Source organism: Muscardinus avellanarius, assembly GCF_963383645.1.
Source record: "Muscardinus avellanarius genome assembly, chromosome: 3".
In the NCBI taxonomy this organism is placed as follows: Eukaryota; Metazoa; Chordata; class Mammalia; order Rodentia; family Gliridae; genus Muscardinus; species Muscardinus avellanarius.
Genome location: NC_137788.1, coordinates 66,205,240 through 66,225,171, shown reverse-complemented (window position 1 = coordinate 66,225,171; position 19,932 = coordinate 66,205,240). Strand labels below are relative to the sequence as shown.

Here is a 19,932-nt window from a genome sequence, read left to right as displayed (position 1 = left end):
TGTGTGTGTGTGTGTGTGTGTGTAACTGAAAATTGATCCCAGGGGCATTTTATCTTTGAGCTATATCCCATGCCTTTTTTGTTTGTTTTGAAACAGGGTCTTGCTAGGTTGAAGAGTCTAGCCATGTTGCTAAGGCTGTCCTTGGAACTGTGATCCTCCTGTCTCAGCCTCTCTAAAGTACTGAGATTACAAGTATGTGCCATCATACTTAGCTTTAATCATTTTTTTTTTTTAATGTGCGTGTGTGGTGTTGGGTATGGAACCCAGGGGCATTCTACCTCCAAGCCAAACCCCCCCACCCTATTTTATTCTTTTATTTTGAAACAGGGTCTAAGTTGCAAAGGGCCTCACTGAATTGCTGAAGCTGGCCACAAACCTGCAATGTCCTTTATCAGCCTCCCAAGTACTAGGATTATAAGCATGAACACTAGGCTTAATCTTTTCTTTAATATACTTCATTGCTGCATTGTAATTTCACATCATAATGAGGTTCATAGTAACAGAAATTCCTTCTTTTCTCCCCTCTGCATACATATTATTGGCTTCACATATGTACATATATTTGAGCTATTTCCTTCAATTCACCTTTTTCCCTTTCTCACCTGCATCCCTAGCTCCCCTTCCACTATTCTACCAGAATCTCGCATTTATCTGAAGTCCTTTTTGTTTCTCAGTTTTTTAAAAAAGTAAACATACATCTCTCTACTTTCTGGACTTGTCTATATGTAGAAGAATGGAATTAGACCCCAATCTCTCTCCTTGCACAAGAGTTAACTCAAGATGGACAAAAGACCTAGAATCAGACCAGAAACTTTGAAATTACTAGAAGAGGACATAGGACCAACTCCCCAACATATAGATACTGGTGGAAAAGTCCTCAGAAAGACCTCTAAAGCTTAGGGAATAAAAACAAAAATCAACTAAAGGGATGATAAAATTAAACTGTGCAAAGCTGGGCCTGGTGGTGCATGCTTGTAATTTCAGTTCTTGGGAGACTAAAACAGGAGGATTAACAGGTTTGATGACAGGCTCAGCAAGTGGTGAGACTCTCATCAACCTAGAGAGACCCTATTTCAAAATAAAAATAAAATAGGGCTGGGAGTATAGCCTGTAGGTAGAATGCCCTGGGTTCAATCTCTTGTAAAAACAAAACAAAAAAAACCCCAAAACAAACAAAAAAACCTCTGCTGTGCAGCAAATGATACAATCAAGAGCCATGGAGACCACCTATAGAGTAGGAGGTAATCTTTGCTAGCTAATCATCTAATGAAGGATTTATGTCTAGAATATACAAAAAAAAATAAATTAAAAAGCTTAACATTACAAAAACCCCTCAATTTAAAAAAATGGGCAATTAGACTGAACAGACACTTCTCAAAAGAAATAAAAATGGCCAATAATTATATAAAAAGACGTTTAACATCCTTAGCAACTAGGGAAATGCAAATTAAAACTACACTGTGATTCTGTCTAACCTCATTTATAATGTTAGTCATCAAGAATACAAAGAAGCCCGGTGTGGTGGTACACGCTTGTAATCCCCACGCTTGGGAGGTGGAGACAGGAGGATTGCACGGGTTCGAAGCCAGCCTCACTGGCTTAAGAGACCCTGTTTCCAAATAAAATATAAAATAAGTCTGGGAGTGTAGCCCGGAGGTCGAAGGGTTCCATCCCTAGTACCACATTAAAAAAAAAAAAAACAAACAAACAAAAATAAATTTTGGTGACGATGTGGGCAAATAGGTACTCTTATACACTGCTGTGATTGAAATTAGCATAGCCACTATGGAGATCAGTTTGGAGGTTCCTCAGAACACCAAGAGTGGACCTAGCTGTCCCACTATGGTAGATATGACCTAGCTGTACCACTCCTGGATATCTATATCAGAATACTACAGTGATACATGCATAACCATGTTTATAGTAGAACAATAAACATGGTATATGCCAACAGGTGAATAGATTACAAAAGTGTGGGATAAGCCAGGTGTGGTGGCACGTGCTTGTAGTCCCAGCCTTTGGGAGGCTGAGACAGGAGGATCCGAGCTCACGGACAGCCTTAGCTACTTAGTGAGGCCCTTTGCAATTCAGTGAGACACTGTTTAAAAATAAAGAATGAAAAATAGGGCTGAGGGGCTATCTCGGAGGTAGAACGCCCCTGGGTTCCATTCCCAGTCCGCAAAAAAAAAAAAAAAAAAAAAAAAAGAAGGGTGTGGTATATACACACCATGTAATTTTACTTAGACATAAAGAACAAAATTATATCATCTGCAGGAAAACAGGTGGAACTAGAGGGTATTATGCTAAGTGAGATTAGAGGATATTATGCTAAGTGAGATTAGCCAGTCTCAGAAAGTGCTCATAAGTTCTCTCTCATATGTGGAAGCTACAGAAAAACTGGAAAATAAATCTTATCATTCTTTAGTGTCATTTAAATATAATTTTAATTAAAAAAAATTTTGGTGGTACTGTGAATTAAACTCAGGGGCATTCTACCTTTGAGTTACACCCTCAGACCTATTCTATTCTTTTAACTTGAAACAAGTCTCACTAAGTTGTGGAGGGCCTCAGTAAGTTGCTGAGGTGGCCACAAACCTGAGATCCTCCTGTCTTAGCCTCCCAAGTGCTGGGATTTACAAGTGTGTATCACCATACCTGGCTATAATTTTAATATTGAACATGGAAAAATTTATTTAAATATTTTTGCAAAAGGCAAGTTTTAAATTTTGATAATTTAGAGTGATGTAATAAAAAGTTGGTCTTAACTGGGCGTGGTAACGCATGCTTATAATTACACACCTATAAGTCTCAGCAATTTAGTGAGGCTGTCGGCAACTTACTGAGACTGCTTCCAAATTAAAAAAAAAATAGAGCTGGGAGTATAGCCCAGTAGAATATCCCTGGATTTAATCCCCAGCACCACAATATAACTAACTAACTAGTTGATATTTGTCCCAAGTTCCTGGCACAGAGCTCCTAGAACCTTGTGAATTTGTTGGTAGGAGTTAATTTTGTAATTCAGAATATGCCCTTTTCAACTGTACCAGTGTTTATGTTATGACTTAGGGTAGACTCTGTAGTATCAGGATGGGGCTGCTCACTAGAAAGACTAAGTAAGAGTGTGATGGTATGGAATGAATTGTGCACACATTTCCTCTCCAAATTCTTGTAAGAAATAGGATCACCTCAAGATGAGGTTGGTCACTAGCAAGACTAATCAAATGGACTAAAGTGTGCACCCCCCTGCCAACAAGTTCCTAAATTGAGCAGTTGAAACTCCCAATCCCAATGTGAGAAAATTTACAGTCTTTAAGGAGTTAAGGTCACAGAGTAGAGTCTTAATCTTATAGAACTGCTGTCCCTATACTAGAGTAAGAGCACTAGAATTCACCCACTCCCCAATCCAACCCTTCATACATTCATAATAAAGAGGACATAGCAAGAGGGTGGTAACCTACAAGCCAGGAAGAGAGGATTTACCAGAAACCAACCTTCAGTGCACCTTGATTTTAATCTTCTAGCCTCAAAACTGTGAGAAAATAAATTTCTATATGTCACCCTGTGTGAAGTTAGTTTTATTTACTTACTTATCTTAAAGGCAATAACACAGGTGGGGACATTTAGCTTTGTTTCTGGAAATGAGAGGAAGACTGAGTTCTATAAATACTTGAATGAGATTCAAGGAGCTTCTAAATTAGGGAACAGAGATGCTGGGAGAAGGCAGGAAAGCTCTACGCAGTACCCTTAGCCCTACATCTTGCCCCATGCAACTCTTGTTTTGTTTTGTTTGTTTTTTGGTGGTACTGGGGTTCCTGGAAACCCTTCTACCTCTGGACTACACTCCCAGACCTATTTCTATACTTTTCTAAATTTGGAAACAGGGTCTCTTAAGCCAGCGCAGCTGACTTCGAACCTGTGCTATACTCCTGTCTCCGCCTCCCAAGAGTGAGGATTACAAGCGTGCGCCACCAAGCCCAGCGCCCCATGCATCTCTTAATGGTTGTTCCTGAGTTTATCTTTTAAACTATACAAATAGAGCTGGGCATGGTGGTACATGCTTGTAATCCCAGCATTCGGGAGGCTGAGACAGGAGGATCACAGTTTGAGGACAGCCTCAGCTACTTAGTGAGGCCCTCTGCAACTTAGTGAGACCCTGTCTCAAAATAAAGAATAAAAAATAGGGCAGGGGGTGTAGCTTGGAGGTCAAATGCTCCTGGGTTCCATCTACACACACACACACACACACACAAAAAAAAAAAAAAAAAAAAAAAAACCAAAAAACTATACAAATAGGTTAGTGTAAGTAAAATGCTTTCCTGAGTTCTATAAGACATTCTAGCAAATTTGGGCCATGGGAAAATTTGAATTTACAGCCACGTTGGACAAAGTGAGGGTAGCCTGAGGACCCAAGACTTGTGACTGGGCCTCTGAGGTAAGGGCAATCTTATGCAGCTATAAGCATGCATTACCACGCCCCAATCTTATGTAGGTTTGAACAGTATCAGAATAGAATTGACAGCAAGTAGTAAGACGCATCAACTTAGCAAGACCTTGTTTCAAAAATAAAAATAAAAATAAAATAGGGCAGGGGGTAGAGCTCAGAGGTAGAATGTCCTTGAGTTCAATCCCCAGTGCCAAAAAAGAATTGAAATGTAGGATACTTAGTTGATATAGAAGAATTAAAGAATCAGAAGTAGTGCCAGAAAACATCCCCACTTTATGTAACAATTTTGCAGTATCTGATATTTCAAATTACAAAGATAAAGTCACAAATTTATTTCATAGTTAGATTTTCTGAGGTCTTTTTTTTTTTTTGTGGTACTGAGGATGGAACCCAGAGGTATTCTACCTGTAGGCTACACCCCCAGCCCTATTTTTTATTCTTTATTATTTTTTTTAATTTTTTTTCTTGCGGGTTTGGGAATGGAACTCAGGGGCATTTGACCTCTGAGCTTACACCCCCTGCCCCAGTTTTTATTCTTTTATTTTGAAACAGGGTCTCACTGAGTTGCAGAGGGGCTCACTAAGTAGCTGAGGCTGTCCATGAACCACAATCCTCCGGTCTCAGCCTCCTGAATGCTGGGATTACAAGCGTGTGCCACCACGCCCGGCTTTTCTTAGGTCTTTAATAAAATAATCTAATAAAGGGGAAGGTAACTTGATGCAGTTCAAAGTCAAAACATGACCTGCTTTTCACCATAGCAAATACATGAAATATATACTATTACATAAAATAATACGTTTCCAGAAAGAATACACAAAGATAAACTATTAAGCACAGAGTAGTAATTTTATTTAAGTTCATTTTCAAAATGCCTGCACATGAAATCAGATTGTATACAATAGAACAGAGTTTACCTAGAGACTTAAGAGTAATATAAAAATAAGTTGACAACTATTATTGATTTAAGTGTGAGCTCTGTATAAGATTTTTAAGAAATGTCTCACAGTTATATAATGGGAAAATATGAATATCAAAATTTTAACTCTTACTGTGCAAAACAAAATGCATTGCAAATCATAAAATGAGCTTCTTAAATACAATAACACCATTAAGTCTACAAAGTCACTGTCAAGTTGACTGATCGTATCCAAATCCTACAATATTTTATCAAATGTAAATTTTGGCAAATTCTCTGAATTCTTGATAAGCCAACTTTTCTATCACTGGAAAATTATTAAAATTCCAAAGTATTTCTGCTACTTTAACATTTTGTTTTGTTTTGTGATACTGGGGATTGAACCCAGGGGCAGTCTACCGCTGAGATACACCCTTAGCCCTATTTTTTATTCTTTATTTTGAAACAGGGTCTCATTAAGTTGCCGAGGGCCTCACTACTGGCTGAGGCTGGTCACGAACCTGCAATCCTCTTGTCTCAGCCTCCTAAGTGCTGGGATTACAAGTGTGCACACCATACCTGGCTTGCTACTTTAATATTAAGAGATCAAAATGACAGCTATATTTCTCTAGGTTAATATAAGTAAAACTGTACTAAGGTAACACATTTTTTTCTTCTTCTTTTGGTACTGGGAATCAAATCCAGAAGCTCACATATGCTAGGCAGGTGTTCAACTACTGAGCTACCCCCTACCCCACTCTGGGCTTTTAAATTTCAAACAGACTCTCATGACTTTTTCTAGGCTGCCTCAAACTTGTGATCTTCTGCTTAGCCTCCTAATTAGCAGAGACTATGGGTGAGCACCACCACGCCTCGCTGACACATAATTGTAAAACTGCAATGAAACAAAATCTATTTGAAAAAAGGGAAATCACACAGTTAAACAAAAATCCAAACTCTTACTAGAATCAGTTACATAGATTTCTATAAGAGCACTTAGCTTTATTTTCACTGGACAAATAATAAAGCCCTTTCTGAAGCATACATAGTAGATCATGTTCTAGTTATTCGATGATTAGTCATGTTTCTATAAGTCATCTCTTAATTTTTATACCTGTTAATATGCTCACGGGCTATAATAAGCCTTTGAATTTGTGAAGTGCCTTCATAAATCTGCAAGAAAAATATAAAAACAGATTAAATATCTATTTTGCATAATTCCTTACTTATTCAGTATTTTGGACAATAGTTTAAGCTCCACTCTAATAACAAACCAAATATATAAACTATATTTTAGGGTCTGTAGGCTACAGAGATTCTTAAACACAATTTTGTGAAACCTGTAAAAATAGTTTAGTTATTATAAGAAGTCACCTTATCAAAATTTGGAAAAGAATCTTCACAACAAAGAAAAGGTACCTATATATATTTTTATTTATTTATTTATTATATTTTGGTGGTACTGGGGGTGGAAATCAGAGGCTTTCTACCTCCGGGCTAACTCCAGACCTATTTTATATTTTATTTGGAAACAGGGTCTCACTAAGTTGCTGAGAGCCTCACTAAGTAGCTGAGGCTGGCTTCGAACCTGCATGATCCTCCTGTCTCAGCCTCCCAAGAGCGGGGATTACAAGCGTGCGCCACCACGCCCAGCTACTTTCAGCTATTTTCTATTCATGATATTAAGCCTGATTTTTTTTCTCTCCTGCTATCTGAGACACAGAGCTGTGAAAGAAATAAAGATGCTGGAAGATTTGGTTTTGGTCACTTACATATTCCTGGTAGTTAGCCCTCACCTCCATTCTAAACTTTTAACCCTAGCTCAGGTAGCAGAGAAAAGTTAAATGTCAGATACTAATCCAAAATGACAGGCTCTAGGAGAGGGAGATCACTACCAGATGAGCCTGTGACTTTGGATAAGGCACAAATTCTGGTGTTTGGTCTTTTCATGTCTATATGGAGATGCTGTATTATACATGCCTAACATTTCTTTTCACTTGAACATTCTGATTCTACCTCAGGATTTCAAAGGACTAGATTTGTTAGTTACCTGGGGGGTGGAAGAACCCACAGAAAGGAATATTAAGGAGCATGAGTTATAATTAAGCCACAAATAGAGCCCACACACATTTTTATTTTATTTACTATTGTGTGTGTGTGGTACTGGGGGTAAAACCCAGGGGCACTCTACCCCTAAGCTACACCTCCAGCCCTATTTTGTTTTTTATTCTTTATTTTGAAACAGAGTCTCACTAAATTGTGAAGAGTCTCAATAAATTGCTGAGGCTGGCTGAGAACCTGAGATTCTTCTGACTCAGTCTCCCAAGTACTGGGATTACAAGTGTGTGCCACTATGCTCAGCTTTTATTTACTAAATTACTCCTGAGTTTTTCTAACTTAGAAATCATATATATATTACTATCTCCTTATGTTGTTGGCTTTTGACTACAATTAATTCAAAAGCTTTCAGGCAAGACAAAACAAAATAATTTAAGATATTATGCAGGCCGGGCGTGGTGGCACAGACTTGTAATCTCAGCACTTGAGGCTGAGACAAGAGGATTGTGGTTTGTATACAGCCTCAGCTACTTAGTAAGACCCTTTGCAACTCAGTGAGATACTATTTCAAAATAAAGAATAAAAAATAGGGCCAAGGGTATAGCTTGGAGGTAGAATGCCCCTGGATTCTATCCCCAGTAACACACACACACACACACACACACACACACACACACACACACACACACACACAGTATGCATACTTTTTAGAGAGGAGAATGTGGGTTACACTTAGCTAGGATGTTAAAACTCAAAAAGGGCTGATCCAGACATACTTTATGTCTGTATCATTACTTTGCTAGCTTATTCTCTCTTAAGACCTACAGTCAATTAAAAAACAACAAAACATTTTTATACACATTAGTTCCCAAAACGAGCTTACAGCAATCAATAATAATCAATTATCATGACTATTGGTATAAAATATCTAAATATTCAGAAATCTATTTTGTCATTGATAAATATTCTACACTCTAATATAGAACAAAAATCATTTTTAACATTACCTGGTAAATCTTGGCATCCCGCATTAGTTTTTCTACAGGATATTCTGTATTAAATCCATAGCCTCCAAATATCTGCACAGCATCAGTGGCTAACTGATTTGCAACATCTCCAGCAAATGCCTTTGCAATAGAGGCATAAAAAGTATTTCGGCGACCAGAGTCCACCTCCCAAGCTGCTCTCTGGTAACTTAATCTAGCTAGTTCAACTTTCATTGCCATTTCTGCCAGCAAAAATGCTATTCCTTGGTGCTAGAATGAAAAAAAAAAAAAAAAAAAAACCTGTTTAAGGATATCTATTGACAAAATCTAAAATTTTTTTCCCTAGGACCATCTTTTATACTTTATATTTGGAACTAATTTTACAATTTAATTCAGAAAATTTAATTTCATAAAAGTCACAGCCAGCTTCATCTAATTTTGACATATCATAACATAACTAATAATCAAGGATAGGGCATTCATATTGGTACAATATTATCAACAACAGGCTTTCCTCAAATTTGGTCAGGTTTTCTACTAACATTCTTTCTCTTCTAGGATCATATATGAATTTAGTTATTTCTTCTGTCTCTCCCAAGCTGTTTCCTCAATCTTTCCTTGTCTTTCATGACCTCTGCCCTTTTGAAGAATGTTAACAGATCATTTTTTTGTTAAATGTCCCTTATTTTTTAAAAATGTTTCTCATCAGTTTGGGTTCATCTAATGTTTTCTCACAATTGAAATGAGTTTATTCAGTCTAAGCACAAATACCACAAAAATTTTATGTTCTTTTAGTGTCTGCTGGCACTTTTTAAAAGAAAACTGCTACAGAGAGAAAAATTACACTGTATCTTCAGATACTGATAAGATGCTTTGTATTCCCTAGAGATTCATAAAATGAATATATATATATATATATATATATATATATATATATATTTTTTTTTTTTTTTGGTGGTACTAGGAGGGGTAGAACCCAGGGATTTTCTACTTCCAGGCTATACTCCCAGACCTATTTTTATATTTTGTTTGGAAACCGGGTCTCACTAAGTAGCTGAGGCTGGCTTCGAACCAGTGCGATCCTCCTGTCTCAGCCTCCCAAGTACAGGGATTATAAGCGTGCACCAGCACACACGGTATTAAAATGAATTCTTTTAATAAGAGATGACAAGTGCTCTATTTATAGGGTCAAGATGTGTTAAAGGATAAAAATAAGTATTTCATATATTTTCAAATACACAGTATTAATACAACTTTGGATAAACATACTCATGAAAAAAGAGAATACTGAGCAAAATTACTTCTGAATGGTAGGATTATGGATGAATTTTATTACTTAATTTGACTTATATTGCTATAATATAAACTGCCTTACAGTAAAATTGGAATAGTACTTTGAAATAAAATACATTTTAAAAAGTCCTGTGGGCATGCAGAAACAATAAATTAAGATGATTAGAAACCTTGCCGCATTGTGGTAAGCAGCACCTAAATGGATTCTGAAGACTTAGCTGTTATAAAAACCATAAATTCTATGACTAAGCACACACCAATATGAACCAAAGGTCATAAAAATAAAAACCCAAGCTGCTTAATTTCCTATATTTAGTAATATGAACCTGGTTGCACTGCTTTTGAATGTGATAAATTGCTTGAGATTGGCACCATAATTAGGCCTAACTAACCAGTACGAGTAACTCCTATGTGCAAGAAGGCTAATATCCTCCTTACTGTTCCTTGTCTGAATTGGACCCATTCTTCTAAGCCAATAATTTTTTAAAGTTTTTTTTTTTAAATCTTCACTTTTTGAAGAGGTAAAATATCCACCAGTTCAGAGTCCAAAAAGTATAAATGAATATCGCTATGGTTTAAATCTTAAATGTCCCCCAAAGCAAAGCTCAGGCTCAAGGCTGGTTTCCAGCTCATGGTGCTTTTGGGAAGTGGTGAAACTTTAGGAAGTGGGACCCATTTGGAGGAACAGGACACTAGGGGCATGCCTTTGAAGGGTGTACAAAGGTCCTAGCCCCTTCTTCTTTCTCCCTGCTTCCTGGTTGCCAGGAGGTGAGCAGCTTTGCTGGTCCATGTGTTTCCTGCCATCATGCCCTCCCTAATCAACACACACCCAAAGTGATGGGGCCCAGTGACCAAGGACAGAAACTTCTGAAACCAAAAGCCAAAATGAATCATTCCTCTGTATAAGGTGGCTGTCTCAGGTATTTTGTCACAGCTACACAAAGCTGACTGACACAGATATATAATAGAAATGTTTTTCTTTCTTCTATCATCCCTGCTCTCTGCCCACCCCTCTAAACTCCCCTTCTAGGAATTACCCAATGTGGTTTTTATATCCTCTCAGAGATATTTTATACACATGTAAGGAAATACATGTATAATGTCTTTCTTCTAAAGTTTCAGAGAGATTTCTTTATCAATAAAGAATAAACTTCTCTATTTACTTTTATAGCTATAAAGTATTCCATCCGTGCTATGGATGATCAACATTTTGGTTGTTTCTACACAATTCTGAAAAGAAAGGTAAATATCATATGGAATATAGCTGTAGAATTATGTGTGCCACAAGGTAATACTTTTGGTATTGTATTGCCAAATGCGATTCACAACAGTTAAATCAATTTATATTTCTATGAACAACAAATGCAATTGCTTCTTTTACCACAAACTGGTAAATCAGTTATTTTAAGATGTTCATACTTCTCAAAATATTTTGATATAAAATATCTGGAGTGGTGCTCAGGATTATGTGTTTTTTGTTTACTTGTTTAGTTTTGTTTTTGTGGTACTGGCAACTGAACTTGAGGCATTCTACTTCTGAGCTACACACCAAGCCCTTTTGAATTTTTATTTTGAAACAAAGTCCCACAAGGTTGCTGAGAATCTTGCTAAGTTGCTGAGGCTGGTTTTGAACATGCAATCCTCCTGTCTCAGTCTCCCCAAGTACTCGATTATAGGCATGTGCCAACATACTTGGATGGCTTGTGTATTTTTAATAAACACTCTCAGTGAGTCTCATTCAGTTGTTTTTCCAGCCATACTTTGAAAAACTTTTAAACTCAGTTCAGATTTCCTGTGATATGATCAGCCTATGTATGATAAACTCTCTTTTCGGTATCTGTAACTCCATCTTATAGCTCCTATTTTGGAATTTAAATCTTATATTGCTGTATATTATTTCTGAATATTTGATTTATCATATGTATTATCTCAAGAGTAACATTAAAAGTTTTAGGGTAAGCCAGGTGTGGTGGTGCATGCTTCTAATTCCAGCATTTGGTAGGCTAAGACAGGAGGATCACGGTTTGAGGACAGCCTCAGCTACTTAGTGAGGCCCTTTGCACACTTGCAATCCCAGTAATTGGGAGGCTGGGACAGAAGGATTAGGATTACAGGTTAGTGGACAGCTTCAGCAATGCAGTGAGGCCCTTTACAACTTAGTGAGGCCTTGTTTCAAAATAAAAAAAAATAAAATAGGACTAGGGTAGAGGTAGAATGCCCTGGGTTCAATCCCCAATACCAAAATAAAAAACCAGAAAGTTACTGGCCATATTAGAGTCTAGCAGATACAATAGACTAATGAATTAGCACCCTAAGAATCTGAGATAAGCTGGGCATGGTGGCATATGCTTGTAATCCCAGTATTTGGGAAGCTGAAACAGGAGGACCACAGTTCAGCAACTCTGTTTCAAAGTAAAAAGAATAAAATTAAATAGCTTGGAACTAAAGTAGAATGCTTCTGGGTTTAATCTCCAGTACCAAGAAAAGAAAGAAAAAAAAGGAAAAACTATGAAGTTTTACTATAAATCAAGAATTTTTGTATGACTAAGGAGATAAAAGTGAAAGGAATATGATGTTGAAAAACTGAAGTATCATTAAAGAATAAAAGATGGAATGGAAAAGAACCAAATATATCCCATGGAAATAGAAATTAAAAAAAAAAAACAATAGTAGCAGATTAGGCAAAGGATCAGAGAACTGGAGGGTAGATCTGAGAAAATTATCTTAGAACACAGCAGAGACACAGATTATGAAACCCAGCTTAATGAACATAGGGAAGTACTAATGCAAGTTTGGTCTGCCCATAATAACCGCCCATAAACTGTTACTTGTTCATGGTACAGAAGCCAGAGCAAACATTTAGCAACTTTTATAGCAACTAAACATTATTGTGACAATTGTGAAAGTGGCTAGTAACAAAATGATGACAGGTATATCAAACTCTAACAAACTGGAGCCAAGACTCCCTATAGGAGGGCCCTTGCACATAAATGCCCTATCACAGGAATTATCGCAAAATCCCTCGAAGCTGCAATATTCCAGGTAAGCTGCTTGTTCTAGGACACCTGCTTGGCAATGGCTGTGTCTATCAACGAGCCAATGTGAACTCTTGTGACATTCCCTGTAACCAATGGCCTTTGTTTCAGAACAACTTACATGGATTTCTCCTTTAGTCTTTTTTAAGTCTGCCCTTACCCTAACCCTCTCAGATGTGCCTATGATCTACCCTAGCATGTGTATCCAGATTATAACGCCTTGCTATTCCCAAATAAACTCTTTTTGAGCATTAGTTTGGCACTGAATTTAGGTTTATACATCATTATATTTTATAAGCCTAATGGTCCACAATAGATTGGAAATATGGGTAAGGGAAATAGAAGGTCCGCTGTACAACCCACAATGAATTATAGGGGGGAGACTATAGTTAGTGGGGGCAACAACATATGAAAAAATACAGTTATAAATTTATCCAGAAATTCATAGAAGACTTTAACTGCTTATGATGCTCAAGAAGACATAGAACTGGGCATGGTGGCATACACCTATAATCCTAGTCTTTGAGAGGCTGAGACAGGAGGACTGCAGGTTGGAAAACAGCCTTTACAACTAAGAAAGACTCTGTCTCAAAAAAAAAAAAAAGAAAAAAAAGAAAAGAAATGGGTTACGGGTCTAATTAGAATATATATTTAAATACATAGCATAGTGTCAGGTAAATAACAGGCACCCAATAAATATTAGCTCTTTTTTTCTTAATTCACAGAATGACCAATAGTGGCATAGTCTAAAGATACAACCACTATATCCTCTTGTTAAAAAAAACAGAAATAGGTAATTTTGTACTTTAAAACCAGTTTCTAAATATCTTGATAAAAATAAGTATCTTTCTACTTCAACAAAGCAAGCATAGTATCAAAATTACCTCTACAAGCAGTTTTCCAAAAGTTTTCCTTTCCAAGGCATACTTTGTAGCTTCCTCCAAAGCTCTCTGTGCTAATCCAACAGCACCGGCTGCTACCTAGAATTTTAAAATATTTTAAAGCAAAAGTTAATGCTGTCATTAAAACTCACTATATGGCTACCTGCCTATGATTCTAAGCCAAAGGCTAAACAAAGAGGACATGACTTACAGCTTAAGGCACTAGGAAAATGGGGTATGTGTGGGAGGATAAGCACTTAGATACACATTAGTTACTACAGAAAGGCTATGGCAGGGGCTGGAGGTGTAGGTTAGTAGTACAGCAGGTGCTTAGAATGCAAATGGCACTGGGCTTAATTCCCCAGCATCCCCCACCCTCCAAAAAAAGGCCAGGCATTTGTGAGGCTCAGGGACACGGCCTAGAAAAAAGTCCTTCTCTGTTTAACAAGGGAAATTTTCCTAGGGAAATTTGTTTTTTTTTTTTTTTTTTTTTGTGGTACTGGGAATTGATCTCAGGGGCATTCTACCTCCAAGCTATACTTCCAGCCCTTTTTTTCTTTTTAAATGAGGTCTAAGTTGCTGAGGCTCTCACTAAATATCTCAGGGTGTAGCTGGGTGTGGTGGCTCACGTTTGTAATCCCAGCATTTGGGAGGCTGAGACTGGAGGATCACGGTTCGCAGACAGCCTCAGCTACTTAGTGAAGCCCTCTGCAATTCAGTGAGACCTGGTTTCAAAATATAGAACAAAAAATAGGGCAGGGGGTGTAGCTTGGAGGTTGATTGCCCCTGGGTTCCATTCCCAGACCCACACACACACACAAAAAAATTTCTCAGGGTGGTCTTGAATCTGCAATACTCCTGTCTTAGCCTCCCAAGTACTGGGACTATAGGTGTATGCCACCATATCTAGACTAGGGAAAATATTCTTAATGAGTAAAGAAAGAAGAAACACATGAGCACATAATCAGCAGGAATTATCAAACTGCCTTTCTGTAAAAACAGCAAGCTATATTAATTTTGCATTTGCTAAAACAATTTCTAAAATGAGCAGCAAAAACAATGAACAATATTCCAAAAAATTAAAAGTACCATTATCTCTTTTACTCATACTAAACATATATTAGAAAGAAGAAACACATCAAGCATATGTTAAAATAAATAAAACTACTATTTAATGTATTAAATAAAGAATTCTATAAAAATTATCAACTTATGTTACTTACTGGAGGCCTGGTTCTATCAAAAGCTCCCATTGCAATTTTGAACCCAGCTCCCTCGCCAATTAAAACATTTTCTTTAGGCACTCTCACATCTTCAAAGATAATTCCTCTTGTATCTGAACATCGCTGACCCATGTTTAATTCCTAAGAAGAAAAAGGTCATATTTTAAGAAACAACTTTGTGTGCATGGGGAAAGAGTGGTACCGGAGCTTAAAGCCAGGAACATTCTACCTCTGAGCTAAACCTCCAACCCTATTTTATTTTTATTTTGAAACTAGGATGATGAGAGTCTCAATATTTGATGAGGCTGTCTTCAAACCTTTGATATATCCTGTTTTCAGCCTTCCAAGTCCAAGGATTACAATTGTGTACCACCATGCCTGGCTGGGGTGTTCTACCGGTGAGCTACACCCTCAGCCCTTTTTACTTTTTTTATTTTTTATTTTTTTGCAGCACTGGGATTGAACCAATTGGCCTTGTACCTCTGAGGTACACCCCCATCCCTATTTTTTATTCTTTATTTTTGAAACAGGGTCTCACTGAGTTGCAGAGGACCTAAGAAGCTGAGGCTAGCAGCGAGGCTATGATTCTGTCTCAATCTCCCAAGTACTGGGATTATAAGCATATGCCACCACGCCCAGCTTACTTTTTATTTTGAAACAGGGTTTCACTAAGTTACTGAGGCTAGCATCAAACCTGCAATCCTCTTAGGCTCCCAAGTACTGGGATTACGGGCATGTGCCACCACATCGAGTTACATCTGTTTTAGCTTTCACCACTGTTTTATGCCCATCTGCAATTACCTACTGCAGGGACAAAAGAAACAATGGCTTTTAATGCTTTTGGTAAATAAAGCCTTACTGGAATATGGACACACCTATCTTACATATCTCCTTGACAACTTTCTTGCTACAATGGTGAAACTGAGTAGCTGGGATATAGACCATGTGGCCCTCAAAACCTAACACATTTGCAATGTGGATTTTTACAAGTTTGTCAAACCTTAGTCAAATATAATATTTCACAAACTTTGAAACCAATATCAGTCTAAAGGTTTACAAACAGGCCAGCGTGGTGCCCCACACTTGTATTTCCAGTACTTGAGGGGCTGAGATAAGAAGATCGTGGTTCGTAGACAGCCTCAGCTACTTAAGTGAGGCTTTCCATAACTTAGTAAGACCTTGTTTCAAAATAAAGAATAAAAAATAGGACTAGCGGTGTAGCTTGGAGATAGAATGTCCCTAGGGTCCATCTCCAATACTGCAAAAAATAAAATAAAGGTCTACAATAGGCTGTACTTCGTATCTATTTGAAAGCTTTTTTTCTTTTTTAACCATAATTTTCAGGAAACAGCAAGCAAAATCTGATTTGGGACCTTTAATCTTAGTTTAAGAAATAGAGCTAGCAATACAATATACTTAGTGAAAAAGTGGATTTTCTTTTCCTCCAACTTTTTCTTAAAATTATGGTCATTAAGCCAGACATGGTGGCACACACTTGTAATTTCAGCATTTGGGAGGCTGAGACCATAGGAGAGCAGTTTGTGGACAACCTCAGCTTCTTAGCGAGGCCCTCTGCAACTCAGTGAAACCCTATTTCAAAAATAAAAAAGTAGGAGGCGTAGCTTGGAGGTAGAATGTCCCTGGGTTCCATCCCCAGTACCGCAAAAAAAAAAAAAAAAAAAAAAAAAAAAAAAATATATATATATATATATATATATATATATATAGTCATTAAGGTAGAATTTAAATATAGTAGTCTATGCATATATGAGATGAATATATGTTCCAAGATTCCCTGTGGAGGCCTCAAACTGTGGACAGTACTAAATCTTTAATATACTATGCTTTTTTTATATGATAAAGTTTAATTTATAAGCTGGGCATGGTGGTACACACTTGTAATCCCAGCATTTGGGAGGCTGAGACCGGAGAACCATGGTTTGCAGACAGCCTCAGCTACTTAGTGAAGCCCTCTGCAACTCAGTGAGACCCAGGTTCAAAATAAGGAATAAAAAATAGGTCAGGGGGTATAGCTTGGAGGTAGAATGCCCCTGGGTTCCATCCCCAGACCTGCAAAATAATAACAATAATAATAATAATTTATAAATTAGGCACAGTAAGAGGCTGATAATAAGATGAATAATTATAACAATTACTATAACAATTTACTAAAAGCTTAATAATTGTTTACTTCTGTAATTCTACATTTAATATTTTCAGATCATGGTTGACAACAAGTAACAAGTTGTAGAAACCAAAACTGTGGATAATGGGAAACTACTGTATATATTTATAATACTTTTGATAAATGTTTATTATATATGTAACCATCATTATAGTCAAGATACTGGATGCTTTAGCTTCCTAAAAAGTTACTTATTCTGCCTTTGTGGTCAGTTATTTAATTTCTAACCTGTAACAACTACTGATCTGACTTTTCTCTTCATAAAGTTTTCCTTTCCCAGAAAGTCATGTAAGAGAAGCAACAAGTTTGGCCTTCAGTGTCTGACTTTTCACCTGTTTTCAAGATGCATTCATGTTTCTGCATGGTCAATAATTCATTTCTTTTATGGCTGAGTAGTAGTCTACTATACGGAGGTACTGTTTGTCTACTATCCATGGCCAATTTCCTCCCTGTTTTAGCAATCAATCAATAATAATAAACATTTGTACATAAGTGTTTGTTTTCATTACTCTTGGCAAATTCCACATACAAATGTGGTGTATGTTTGACTTTGAAAGAAAACATCAAATATATCTTCTCAACTTCTTGCTTTAAAAGTTTTCAAACTAAGCTGGGTGTGGTAGCAAATATTTGTAATCCCAGTTCTCAGGAGGCTGAGACAGGAGGATAGCAGGTTCAAGGCCAGCCTTGGCAATTTAGGCCATGACAACTTAGTGAGATCCTGTTTTAAAATAAAAAGAATAAAATAGGGCTGGTGGGGTGTGTAGCTCAGATGTAGAATGTTCCTGATTCCATTCCCAACATCACAAAAATAAATAAATAAATAAATAAATAAATAAATAAATAAAATGAATGAATAAATAAATAAAAATTTTCGAGCCAGGCATGGTGGCACACACTTGTAATCCCAGCATTTGGGAGGCTGAGGCAGGAGGATTGCAGTTCACAGACAGCCTCAGCTACTTAGTGAGGCCCTTTGCAACTCAGACCCTGTTTCAAGATAAAGAATAATAAAAAAAATAAATACGGTTGTGGGTGTAGCCCAGAAGTAAAATGCTCCTGAGTTCCATCCCCACTATGGCAAACAAACAAACAAACAAACAAACAAACAAAATCATTTCAAACACAGAGTTGTAAGAATAGTATAATGAGTCCTTCCATATACTGTACTTAGATTCACTAACTGTTGACATTTTTAGCATTTTGCTCAATCATTTGATAGGAAGCTATAGACACTATGATTCTCCTTACTGAAAAAAAATTAATCTTGTTTTTATAAGCAAGATAAGTAGAGGCAATAAATGCACAAAACTATAACCCCTTATTTGAAGGTTTTAATACTAATTGTCTGTTTTGGGTTTGAGGAAATGATTACAATATATAGTCTGACTCAGAAAGAAAACAACATCCTTTTTTTTTCCTTTATAATTTAATAAATTCTAAGCCGGGCGTGGTGGCGCACGCTTGTAATCCCCGTGCTTGGGAGGCTGAGACAGGAGGATCACACAGGTTCAAAGCCAGCCTCAGCTACTAAGTGAGGCTCTCAGCAACTTAGTGAGACCCTGTTTCCAAATAAAATATAAAAAAGGTCTGGGAGTATAGCCCGGAGGAAGAAAGCCTCTGGGTTCCACCCCAGTACCACAAAAATAAATAAATAAATAAATAAATAAATAAATAAATAAAAATAAAAAATAAAAAAATAAATTCTAGTAATAGAGTGCCATTCAGATATAATGAAAAGACATTGTTTAACCTGTTTCCCATGATCACTCCCAAGCCGCACATTTAAAACCAAAATGCTTCCAAGATGTGCCTCAAATCATATATACAATACTTACCTGTTTTCTTCACTATAAAAACCAGTTTCCTGGGAAAAACACACCTGGGTACTGTGGATTGAGCCTGGAGTATTCTACCTCCAACCTATACCCCCATCCCTATTTTATATTTATTTGTGATACTGGGGATTAAACCTGGAGGTTTTCTACCTCTGAGTATACCCCCCCCCAACCTTATTTTTTATTCTTTTTTTTTTGAAACCAGGTCTCACTAAGTTGCAAGAGGGCCGCATTAAATAGCTGAGGCTGACTGTGAACCTGCAATTCTCCTATCTCAGCCTCCCAAGTACTGGGATTACAAGAGTGCTCTACCATACCAGCTTATTTGTCATGTTTTAAACTCTTTTCTCTTTAGTCTATTTTAAGTGCTAAAGTGTCCCCATACATTTACATTACAAGCTTTTTCAAATATGTTATATCATCCTTGTTTAAAAAAATTTTGCTTGCCTTTCCACACTCAAGACTCTTTGCCAACCCCACATTTTTCTCAGGCAGATAGTTTTCTTTGCTATATGCTTTTGGGTAATCCACTGATGTCATATTGTTTTAATCCATGGTACGGGCACAATGTCACTTATCCTACTAAAGGAGGATGTGAGAACCCAATAGAAAAGAATGGTAAAGTCCTTTGAGTTGAAAAACTCAACTACTGGACAGGTGATGTAGATGAGATTGATTTCGGTTCATTATATCTCAGTTGTCAGCATTCTTCATAGGTTGGTACTATGAGTGGCCAATCTTTCAAAATGACTTGAAATAACTATTTGCAATTTATAATTCCCTTCAACACATAAACTATTTCACATAATATCATCAAAATACAGCTTTATTCTTATTCCAAGTTAGCAAAAGTATTTCAGTTAAAGGAAACTAAAATAGTAATTCTCATATTTACATTCAATATTAAAATAATATTCAAGGCCTTGATCACTGATAAATACACATTTTACCTTTTTTCCAATCTGCACGCCTGGAGAATCTGCTTCTATAATAAATCCAGTAAAAGCTTTACCAGGAGAAGCTTTAGGATCTGGATCAGAACGTGCCAATAAAAAGTACCTAATATAAACACACACATGATATAGTTATAATGA

At 36.9% G+C, this 19,932-nt stretch overlaps 1 protein-coding gene across 1 annotated transcript in view; it reads right to left on the bottom strand.

Annotated features, from left to right (window-relative positions):
* Window positions 1-6,440: 6,440 nt before the first annotated feature.
* The window catches only part of ACADM (acyl-CoA dehydrogenase medium chain), a gene marked incomplete at both ends in the record, with an annotated part of 28,501 nt that continues 15,009 nt past the window's right edge, over window positions 6,441-19,932 (bottom strand). The window contains 5 exons of the mRNA XM_080692397.1: window positions 6,441-6,512; window positions 8,405-8,653; window positions 13,596-13,691; window positions 14,816-14,956; window positions 19,789-19,897. Of these exons, the coding sequence (XP_080548523.1) occupies window positions 6,441-6,512; window positions 8,405-8,653; window positions 13,596-13,691; window positions 14,816-14,956; window positions 19,789-19,897 (667 nt within the window). The remainder of the gene's footprint in view (window positions 6,513-8,404; window positions 8,654-13,595; window positions 13,692-14,815; window positions 14,957-19,788; window positions 19,898-19,932) is intronic.